The sequence below is a fragment of the Pagrus pagrus genome (genome assembly GCF_965226575.1).
Source record: "Pagrus pagrus genome assembly, chromosome: 19".
In the NCBI taxonomy this organism is placed as follows: domain Eukaryota; kingdom Metazoa; phylum Chordata; class Actinopteri; order Spariformes; family Sparidae; genus Pagrus; species Pagrus pagrus.
In genome coordinates, this window is record NC_140203.1 from 14,148,807 (window position 1) to 14,160,539 (window position 11,733).

General features: G+C 41.3%; 1 protein-coding gene across 2 annotated transcripts; it reads left to right on the top strand.

Annotated features, from left to right (window-relative positions):
* Positions 1 to 1,067: 1,067 nt before the first annotated feature.
* On the top strand, positions 1,068 to 8,449 carry nt5c2l1 (5'-nucleotidase, cytosolic II, like 1). Of its 2 annotated transcripts, none has more exons than XM_084382456.1 (18): positions 1,068 to 1,332; positions 2,511 to 2,584; positions 2,714 to 2,831; positions 3,825 to 3,920; positions 4,265 to 4,356; positions 4,559 to 4,616; positions 4,743 to 4,836; positions 4,931 to 4,984; positions 5,074 to 5,157; positions 5,245 to 5,280; positions 5,363 to 5,470; positions 5,566 to 5,632; positions 6,139 to 6,309; positions 6,406 to 6,457; positions 6,650 to 6,710; positions 7,126 to 7,302; positions 7,391 to 7,485; positions 7,568 to 8,449. In XM_084382456.1, exons 1-17 carry the CDS (start codon positions 1,256 to 1,258, stop codon positions 7,481 to 7,483), a joined length of 1,512 nt encoding a protein of 503 aa, XP_084238582.1. In that variant the 5' UTR covers positions 1,068 to 1,255; the 3' UTR covers positions 7,484 to 7,485; positions 7,568 to 8,449. The 2 variants fall into 2 exon arrangements, with proteins under 2 accessions (XP_084238582.1, XP_084238583.1); XM_084382457.1 differs by having other exon boundaries at positions 2,526 to 2,584.
* Positions 8,450 to 11,733: the final 3,284 nt, after the last annotated feature.

Genomic DNA, 11,733 nt, shown 5'->3' on the forward strand with positions numbered 1-11,733 from the left:
AACAAGATTCAGTGATCTCACTCACGCTGCACCTGCTCAGTGAGATTGTCTGCTTGCTGACGAAGAAAGAGCCACGTTTCAAACTTACAGAGAAAGTTACCAGCAAAAGTGCGGTTTGGTCTGAGATCAGATGTCGAGGAAGTGTTACTGGAATCACTGTTTTGTACGCTAAAAATAGATCCTAGTTCATGTTTGTGACGCCTTGTTACAACCGTCTCTGAACTAAGTTTCATTTATATTTTAAAAAGTTAACACACACACACAAAAAAAATAGATTAGCAAGATAGCCAATCTAGTTTATGTACACCTTTAGCTAGCTAGCTAGCATATAGTTGCAGATGTTGAAAAGTAGCATTTCTGGCTAACTCTGGCATATTTTCTGAAATGTTGTTAATATGCACTTTCCCTGTCAAATAGAGTGATAAAATAAATATCTATTGCTTTTAATGTGCAAATTAAAGGTCAAATGTTATGTCAGTGTTTGTTTGCAGGATGCCAAATTTCAGAAAAAGGAGGATAGACAGGCTATAATTTGTCGGCTTCCCATGTTGTGTCATGTAGTGTGAACAAAGGTAATCATTATTTCTAAAAAAAAACAAAAGAAAATCAATGTTACAATAATGTTGAATGATAAATTATGTCCATGGCACCTGTTACAACCGTCCCTGGATGGTAACAGTGGAGCGACTGTGTTAAAATCAATTTTGCAACCTGCATTTCTGTTATAAAACCACTTAAATACATTGTTACAATTGAAGTTTATAAAATGAATCTAGTCTAAATGTTTGTTTTTGTTTGTTTGTTTGTGAGTTATTGGGAAAATTGGGGGGGGAGTGTTACACATGTCCCTGGTCTCCCCTATTTGTGTAAGGCTCTTGAATGCACTTGAATCCATCAACCACCTGAAATGTTTTGAGGGTTTCAGAAACATCTCGGTCACAGCTGGACTGACAGTCATCGGGGGAAACTCCTACCAATTACGCAGGCGTGCAGCCCCGACCCATGTGTGCGCCTCTGATAACACAATCTACACGCGCAAAGCCAAATGTCTCGCAGGACGACGCAGACAAACGCAGAGGAGGAGCGTGTGTCCCGCAGCCGTTTACCTCATCAGCAAGCACAAACAAGCAGGGAAGAGACACTCTGCACTCCACGCCTACAAAAATCCTGGTAAATGTGGTGCTCTTGAGGAATAACACCACAATAACAAGTGGTGAGGGGCAGAGCGCACAGCAGGTGAACTCCAGCAGGCCAAATGGACGCGATGGACACATCAGAGCTCAGCGTCACCTCCTCTGGTGAGCCCAAGGTGCAGAGAGGCTTTGCCCAAAAGTGAGTACATTTTGGGTTGAGTATGATTTCATTTAGTCTGAGGTTAACAACAGCAACACACTGGTTTTTACAACACTAAGATAAGAATTTGTAAAGTTTTGTTTATTCCCAGTTCTTCTTTTTTTGTGTAAATAACTAGGCTGCAGTACTTTAAAATAATTGTCCATGATATCCACTTTTTTTCCGCCCACACATATCACAAATCCTCACCTGCCTCTGCACCCTCTCAGTAAATATTGCAATCAGCAGACACTAAAAAGCTATTTGCTGGATTGATCCCAGGAGAAACACCCTCAATTCTCAGCTGCGCCGCCCTTTCAAAACAAGAGCTTGCAGGTAAATTATTTACAGTGCAACCCCATAAAATATGATCTGTCAGCGAGGGTTGAGCCTGGCCCGTCCACACTGGATGTGCTGCAGATAGGCCTCTCTTCCTCTGTCAGGGTGTCACTGATAAAGACGAGCAAGAAGTGACACAGGAAACCATGTGCAGCTACACACGGTAATAGATCCTTGTTTTTTTTTTCTTTGCCTGTTTATTTTGCTGGCAGTCATTTGAAACAGTGGTGGAGATAGTTGAAGGTAATGATAACATCTCAACCCTCCACCCAGCTCCACGTCAGCTGTAGAGACTCACAGCAGAGGTGGAGATAAAAGTAAAACGAGGTAAATGTAGATGAAGTTCCTTAATTTAAAAAAACAACCACAGAAAAAGTCTATGTATTGTTTTAAAGAGATTATCATGCCAACCAGCTAGCCCCAGGCCTGAAAACCTCTTTCTTCCAGCGGCCCAAAGTTCCTGTGTTAGCTGTGTAATCATCAACACTCCCCTGGTAGTCCAGCTAGCTGCACGGCTAACTGAGCTAACTGAGCTAACAAACTAACAGTAGCTAAAGTCATGGATGGATAAAGGTAATGCAGTAAGCAGCAGTTAACAATTACTCTGCTGATGTGCTGGCCCTTATGTTGGGAGTAGGACCAAATTCTTAGCATTGCACCTTTAAAAAACATAAACAGCTGATAAGCAAACAGCTGACTGCATCTCCTGCAACGTACTTCACCTTAAAAGACCTCCCTCAGTCACATCCACCACACACATCTGCAACAACATGTGTGAGGTCTTGTGACCCTGGTCACGTGTGTGCACACTTCAGCTGTGTTGTTGTGTTTGATCACAGAGTGTTCGTCAACAGAAGTCTGACGCTGGAAAGCATCAAGTGCTACGGCTTCGACATGGACTACACAATGGCGAGTATGTAACCACAAAGACATGTGTGTGTGTGAAACCAGCTTGAACTTGTGACACAAGATACAGTATACCAGCTTAATGGCATTATTTTTTACTGTGGGTGTGTCTGTGTGTGTGTTTGTTTGTTTGTAGTGTACAAGTCTCCTGACTACGAGAGCCTGGGCTTTGAGCTGATAAGAGACAGGATGGTGTCTGTCGGATACCCTCATGAGCTGCTACGCTACACGTACGACCCCAGCTTCCCCACACGGTGAGTTTACATTCAACCTCTGTAACTGACGATTCAGAAACAGTAAGAGAAGATTGAATTCAAGTGAAAGGTTTAGTGCCACTATATATTTAATGTCCAATGATGTACATAACTGAGTTTTCCCGAAAAACAACTATTTATTTTCTTTAAATTTTTTAGGATAAACCCCTTGAAATGAACCATCTTGTTTTTAATGGGGGCGAATATTTAACAAACGGTAATATCAAAATAAAAACAAATTAATAAAAAAAAAAAAAAAATGTCTGACTCGAGAGAGAGGGATTTCCACGATTGAGCGGCCACCGTAGGGAAGGGTGAGATGAGGGGTGTACAGTTGGTAGCAATCTGTAAAGTCACCACTGAAGTCCCAGTAAATCCTACTCACAGTGGGGAACGATAGGCAAACTCATTAACAAACAATTACATGAACTGGGTGTGGAGACTGGCTCCTAATTAGTGATTCAGAGCAGCTCAGGACATTCCCCTCGCAGCCAGTCAGGGTGTGACAACGCCACGTTTTATGAAGGTTTATGAGAGGTGGTGGACGGCACACCCTGGTGACTCAGATTCAAACACACTACAGACCTGAGAGACTCTGGTCTGTCCAGGCCCGTTGAGATTTCTTTGCTGTCTTGTTCTTTCTGTTTGAAGCTACAATATGGAAGAAATCGGCTCGTTAGCTGCAAATTTCAGTCGATATCAGCAACACAACACTTTCTGTTGATCAGTTTCATTTTGTTTGATGATGTTTTATATATATTTAAAACTAAAAGTCTTATCTATTGCACCTTTTAGCCTTCTGCACATGTTAATAAGTTATTACCAAAAATGTCCAGTTACAAGCAATTTGGCGACATCATCTTTGGCTGTAGGAAAATGTAGTTGCCAACTGTCACTGTTTCTGGCATTTCATAGATCAATCAGTCAATAATAAAATAATCATAAGTATAAATATCTTGCACTGATATGTTTGTTTTCTCTCTGCACCTTCAGCGGTTTAGTGATCGACACCACATTCGGAAACCTCCTGAAGGTGGATTCAAACGGGAATGTTTTAATCTGCAGTCGCGGCTTCTGCTTCCTCAAAGGGTAAAGTATGACATGAATCACAGTACACACATGTTGCAACACACCTGTGAACTCTGGAGCTCAGGTAGGTCAGACAGGGACAGGAGACAAATCAGAGACAGATGCACATACAGTACAAAAACTGACTCAGCAGCCTTTCTTGCTGAGTTTCATTAACCTCTCATGTCTGTGTTTCAATGCCACTTAATAATGACGACAACATGACGGTCAGCTGAGGTCAGGTGGTTCAGTGTGATCTTATTTTTTCCGGTTTTTGTTTGGTTTGGTTCAGGACTGATTTTCCGTCAGTCAGCTGGTGTTTGTGCATCTGTAATACTGACCTCTGTTACGTTTGTGCACCACAGGGAAGACATTCAAGACTACTACCCCAACAAGTTCATTCAAAGAGACGACACCGACCGTTTCTACATCCTCAACACTCTCTTCAATCTTTCAGGTATTAAATTCACCTCACTGCCACAAATTCAATTCTTACGTGCAGGCGGGACAACTGATGAGGTGTTTCAGGAGCAGTGTTTTCTGTAGGAGAGAGGAGCTTCTGTTCCAATCTTCTATATGCCCCGCCTCAGAAGTGCATACGTTTTTATGATATTAGCAGCTTAAAAGTGTTAGCTGACCTGTTTCCATGCACCCTGCAGAGACGTACCTCTACACCTGCCTCGTGGACTTCTTCACCAGATGCACCAGATACACAAAGTGAGTGGACGCTCCCTCGTTTGTGAAAGTGCTCCCTGCCTTACTTCTTTGTTCCTCTCAGCTCTGAATTATTATGATCAAACATTAAATCAACTGTCAAATAAACTTCATCCCTCTTTCTTTCAGTCTCCCGACAGGTTACCAGCACGGCGACTTGTTTATGTCCTACAGAAGCATGTTCCAGGATGTTCGAGACGCAATGGACTATATTCACGATATGGTGAATTAACAGATTAAAAGGTGTAGAATCACATTATAATCATATTTTGTTTTATTGTATGGTAACGGCTCTACTGTATCTGTGTGCTGTATAGGGAATCCTGAAAGAACGAACCATCAAGAATTTGGAGAAATATGTTGACAAAGATGTGAGTAAACTGGCACGATGATGCACCAACATGTCTTTTTTTATCTTTTATACAAAACAAATGAAATATTAAACAAATGTCCTCTACAGCCAAAGCTCCCTGTTCTCTTGAACCGGATTAAAGAGGTGGCAAAGGTCTTCCTCGCCACCAACAGCGACTATACCTACACTGAGGTGAGCTTCTGAACAGGTAGAGGACCGTGACTGAACACTCTTAACAACAAATTATGTGAAAATTGTTTTTTCTCCTTCTTCATCCAGGCCATTATGAAATACCTGCTTGAAAGTAATGTTAAGGTAAGACAGGTTTATGGTTTGAATGTTCAGAAAATGTCCCTTTAATTGAATCACATGAATTTAACATTTCTCTTCACTCTAGAGCGGAAAGCCAAAAAAGTCGTGGCGCTCCTTCTTCGACCTGGTCGTTGTGGACACCAGAAAGCCGCTGTTCTTTGCAGAGGGGACTGTGCTCAGACAAGTGGACACGGTATGACCAAGTCTGTCCGTGATGAAGACTTACTGTGCATGTTCATGTTGATCCGCGGCGGCTTCAGTGATATGTTTCATGTATTTTGGACACAGGACACAGGAAAGCTTCGGATCGGGACTTACACTGGAGACCTCGCACATGGGACTGTTTACTCCGGAGGTAACATTCATTTATTCATTGTTGTATTTTTCAGGATTGTCACATAATATTTACAGAACTAATGAATTACCATTAGTACAATAGCACTATTGTCTGTATCCTCCTGACAGAGAGTCAGGAGGATACAGTGCAACACTGTGAATTGACTCCTACAGGCTTATTATTTGAGTTTGGTTGTAATTTCAGTGAAGATTTTGCGGCTGTAAATTAAGATTATGGATTAGATATAATATTTAGATATAATTAGATCCCAGAATATTGCTCATTCTTCACGAGGATGGATAAATACATTTTAAGTATGGAAGCAAAACAATTTTTATAAGCAACTGAATACCTTATTGTCAAATGTAATCACTAGTAGTTAAAGTTATACACTTTTTGCCTTTGCTTCCATACATATGCGTTTCTATGTGTGCTTGTGATGTGGATGCATTTCTCTTTTGTTATTGTTTAATCCCTCTTCCGTGTTAGCTTTTGTAATATTTTGAGTAAACGTCCTGTTGCAGGATCTTCGGACATCGTCTGCGACCTGCTGAAAGTCAAAGGTATGGACATCCTCTATGTTGGTGATCACATCTTTGGCGACATCCTCAAATCGAAGAAACGTCAGGGCTGGAAGACTTTTCTGATCGTGCCGGAGCTCACCAAGGAGCTGCTAGTGTGGGAGGAGAAGAAAAGTAAGCAGAAGTGGACGACACCGGGTGTTCGTTGTAAAATTGTAATAATCTTTTTTTAAATTTTCAAATTCCTCATGATTTTCTTGTTTTTTGCAGATTTATTTGAGGAGCTTAAACGACTCGACATCTTCTTAGCTGAGCTTTACAAGTGAGTTTACATATATGGTGTAAATGTTAAGGGAAAGACAAACTATCACATGTTAATGATACACAAATACGTTTTTCGTGACATTGTTGCAATGACTTAACATTTTACTGTTTGCCTTTAACAAGACCTATGACGTAGTGGCATTAAGCACTGGAGAGGTTGTTGATTGTTTTCTGTGCTTGTCGTCTGAAGGCACCTGGACAGCGGCAGTCGAGAGTGTCCCGACATCAGCACCATTCAGATGAGAATGAATGTGAGCTCCACATATCAAAACACAACTTTCCTTTACAATACAATACAAAGGTGGTTTAGGAAATGGATGCACCACACTGCTAAAGAAGTTTCTGTTTTAACTGCAATACAGGTTTTTAAAATGTGTCTTGATGCTGGAAACATTTAGCTTCCCTCTGAGTTTAACCCACGTCTTCACTGCCATTACAAAGTGTATAATATGTTGTTGTTATTGTGATATGAGTTGAAGCGATGCACAGTGTGCGTTGATCCCTTTTCAAGACTAATAATAATAAAAAAAAAACCTTCTTAGAATGCAACAGAAACCACAAACATGATGTCTGCTCAGCTGAGCGGTTGTGTTTCAGGTGTTTTTCATGTTTTATCACACTCTGTCCAGGTTTTTTCACTGATGTGGTTGTTGTTTGTGTTGGCAGGTGCTGACCTACAGAATGGACATGTCCTACGGCCAGATGGGGAGCCTCCTGCGCAGCGGCTCCAGACAGACGCTGTTCGCCAGCCAGCTGATGCGTTATGCAGATCTCTACTCGTCCACCTGCCTCAACCTGCTGCACTACCCCTTTAATTACCTCTTCATGGCTCCCCCAGTCCTGGTCAGTCCTCTGTCTCACCCACAGACGGATAATAACTCTTCCCTTGGCGGCTGCTCTTCATCTCACTCTCACTCGTGAACTCTTTCAGATGCCGCACGAGGCGATGTCTCAAAACTCGGCTGATTTTGCCTCATCAGATCTCACTGTCACCAACAATACTGTCACGATGAAGAGAAACTAAAGGTATTGTCATCATGATGCAGTTGTTTTACTCAATCTTTCCTGAATTTATTTAAGAGTCTGTTAACATTTCTCTCCGTTGCAGTGCTGAAGACAGCCGGTCGAGATGTTTCAGAGGAGGAGGAAGGTGTGAAGATGTTTCAGAGGAATCCTCTCGTGTGTCATATGGACAATTCCCACCGACAAAGGTGACAGTTTACACCTGAGCTTGATTAAAAGCGTTGCTGCAAGCATGATGTGCCTCTTTTACAAGATGGTGTTGCTCCATCTACTGGATTTGAAGTGCTATGACATGTAATAAACCATTAAATGAAGTATGAGATTCAAAGCAAACACACTCAGGGTTACTGTATATATGAGTGCAGGCTTTTCTTAATCTCTTGTCGCGTGTATTTAATGTCGGGTTTGTGTTGTGTTTTTTTAAGATGTAACTTTATTTATTTGTTTGTGCAACTTTTGTTGAATTTCAATAAATAATAAGATTGATTTATTCTTATTGTTTTTATTTAAAGGGACTCTAAGTGTATCAATTTGTATGTATTAATCTCTTTTTTTTAGTCATATGTGAGCAGATTGTAACTTGACATGAAAAATGAGAGCTTCCTCGCCTCTCTCCGTTGCCTACACACGCCTGTGGATGATCTGTTTAAGTTGTTTAATGCTGCTGGACTGTGGATTTCTTTGTAAAGGGCTCAGATTTTCCACAACAGTCCAAAAACTGTGACTTCATACACCTTCTCGAATGCCTGGTGTCAGTGCCTCGCTCTGCTCCACTAACAGAGAGCAACAGTACCTAATGTTAGTCACAAACAGAGCCGCTTTAAGAACAACGAATTTAACATAACCATTCGCCTAAATCATATTTTTCTTTCTAATTTGATATGAAATCCGTGTTGTTACGTCTAGTTAGTTTATTTAGCGTATAACTGTGTTTGTTTACTGTCTAATAAAGAACATATTATTTCTAGTTTTTGCATTGTATTAGTGTACTAAAGTAAAATGTCTTCTTTCATGTTGTTTTCTGATATCTCTTTATATCACTCCAGAAATGAGAAAATGTTGTCAAAAAACACTTTTTTTTTTTAGGAATAAAGTGTTGTATAAATCAGGCTATGAATGAAACATGAGCAAACCCCTCAGTAGAAACTTTCAGAACACAGATAGGAATAAAACTGGGGCATGTAAGTGCTGCTGAAGTCAAGATTTCAGGCTCAGAGTTTGAGAAAATACTATTTTTGAGAAAACAGCCGTTAAAGATATGCATTGTCAGATTTCATACATTTTAGGGGGGAAAAAAACTGTAAGAATTTTTCATTTCTGTCAGATATCACCATGAAACTTCCCAGTTGGTTGCTTACATTAGGATGGTTATTGTCTGTATCAAAGGTTTTTGGGATATTTGATGTTTAAATAGGTGAATGATGGTATTCAATTAAATTTGCAAACCTAATTCTGAACTACAATAAACACCTAGATGTGTATTTTCATTTTCACGAGTCTGAAAGAAGGCATGGAAGCAAAATTTCCCAGAATCCTGAAAATGACATTAAAAACATGTTGCGTCTTCTCCACATGCACAAATGTGTGCGAATTCAACTTCGTCCAGCAGATGGCGACACAGTACAAAAATCTGAAGACACCATCAGAGAAATCAGAATCATTAAAGGCCTCATGTTGTAACTCTTCTCAAACACACTAATATGTTTTCACCTCATGTTTGGAGATCAACCTGCATTATCAGCTCATTTTCCTCATTCTGTGTGCAGCGTTGCAGTGTTACTACGGCTAAATGTAACCAACATACAGACAAACCACACCAGTAAAGTAAAGTTCATATTCTTCTGCGGGACACGAATCAGAACAATAAAAGAGAGAAATCATCCCTCGATCGGGCAGTTAAGTGAAATGAAAGGCGTGCTCTCATCAAAGTGAGGTAATTGGTTCCTGCAGGGCACTGGGGGAGAGATCTCGTGAGCCTTCATGGGAAAATGGCTGCCTCAATGACAGAGCAAAGACGCTGAGTCAAGAGTTTGTAGAGAGGCTGCTGCAGAACCGCTGAGTTCTTCTCTCTGAGCGCGTACTGTGGTGGATATGAAGCCTTTTGTCCGTCTGATTCACTTCAGCTGCTCTGTGATAACAGGTCTGTGGACAGGCAGGGTGGTGAAATGACAAATATGGGATGAATGCTCGAGTCACGACGGACGAGCAGCATGAGGAAAAACACTTCTCATAGGAAATGTGATCCATTTAACCTCCGATGAGCAGTCAGTTTTACTAAAATACATGAATTCTGATTTTACTTTTGATGGGTTTCATTCTTAAAGGAACTTTTGGCTCCAAATCTCAATATTTCATGCTCTTTGTTGCTGACGGTCGCTCTGAAAAACCATTCAATCTGCCAGACGGACGGACAGCCTGACCTACTGACTGGCTGGCTGCTCCACTGGATGGATAGATAGATGGATGAGGAAGATGGTGGGGGGATGAGGAGCAAGACACAGGGTTGGTGGGCGGGTGGGTGAATAGGGGGGGAAGGGTTGGGGAAGGTCGGTGAGGTCAAGGCAGGCAGGGTCCACCCCTCTTCACCTATTGGCCAGAGCGGCCAACGAGTCCCGAGCAGCTTTGAAGCCCTGAAGTGAACAGAATTCCACCACGGCCATGGGGATTGTAGCATGTCATTTGTAAGAAATTTTGGCGAGATGGTCCTAAAAATGGAGAGGTTGGCCCACGCTCGGAATGCAGGGTTTTGTATTTAGAGGTGCTCACAGGGTCCTCGCCCATTGATCCTGAAATTACAGACAGGCAAGTGATAGGGCTGCCTCAATTAGCCAGAAACTGCTGCAGAAATCAGCTTTGGTTTTAATTCAGAGGGAAATGAAAACCTTCTTTTCCTTTTGATTCACGAGTCCAGGGCTGCCCAAAGTGCGGCTTGTGGGCCTGAGTTGGCTCGCCGTGAGGTTGAGTTTGGCCAGTTTGATGTTTCTTGTAAAAAAAACAAAATAAAACACAAGTTAGGAAAATGTTTACACTGGTTTATTTATTCCCTCTCTTTAAACATGTGTGATCCCCCCTTTTTTTAAATGAATTTTAATAATCTGAGCATGCAAGATGAAACTTTATCTGGGAAGTCAGTCCATAAAGGGAACTTCTGATACAATTTTGCATCTTAAAAACACAATTCAGTTCATGTTAGGTTTTTGCGTGTGGCCTGCCATTTAGTTTCAGATTTGGTCCTCCAAGGAGAAAAAGTTTGGCCACCCTTGTGCAAGTGAAAGTCAAGAATCTAGAGGACGTGTACCTAATATGAAGTAACTGAAACGGCACATGAAATACACAATATGAGCATTAATCCTGTGTGCACTTTTCTTTCCTTTAACTGGTGTGTCAGCCATTTAAAACCCATGCTGTGCAGCCAAACAAGGTTCAGACACAGAAAACACTTTATTTTAAATTCCTGAGGAGATCCAAAAATGTCTAAATGTTCGGCTCTCTCTTAGTTCTGTCTTTTATTTGATGAACCATGAGAAGAAGAAAAAAAGTTTTGTTGTATGAGCATGATGAAAATAAAGATAAATCTGACATTTATAAAATGATGCAAATATGCCAATTTGAAGAAATGTGGTAGCCACAGAAAATATCCTCTACAAAGAGCTGAAACCAGCCAATAAAGAATATATATGATGGTGTCAGACAGAGTGGAATAAGACCTTAAAACTATAAAAAAAAAAAAAAAAGAAAAGAAAGGAAAAGTGCATGTTTCAGGGATTGACTGCACACCCAGGATCATGTACCTGCGCGGCACATCAAACACATACAGTGTTTTTACCTCTTTCACAGTCTAACTGGTGAATAAATAACCAGGGAAAGCTCATAATAAATTTCAGACTCAGTAGCACATGAAGTCAGCCGGTGCAGCTCATTTGAAAAGTGCTGGTATTTATTGGCCCCTGTTAATGGCACAGAGGTCCCTTCCTCCTCCTCCTCCTCCTCTTCTTCTTCTTCTTCTTCTTCTTCTGCTCCTGTTCCTCTCTTCTAACCAGGCATTCCAGGCTTGTTTAAATAAGGCCTGCCTGCCTGCCTGCCTGCCTGCCTGCCTGCCTGCCTGGGCGCGGGTGGATTCCCCTCTGGCCCTTTGCCCTTTGACCCAAAGTGCATTCCGTATGTAAAGTGAGGAATTCCTCTGAAGTTCAGTTAATGGGGGCGAGTTTTTTTCATCCTTTGGAGTCTGCACTCGCCCCGTGGAAGTGGAAA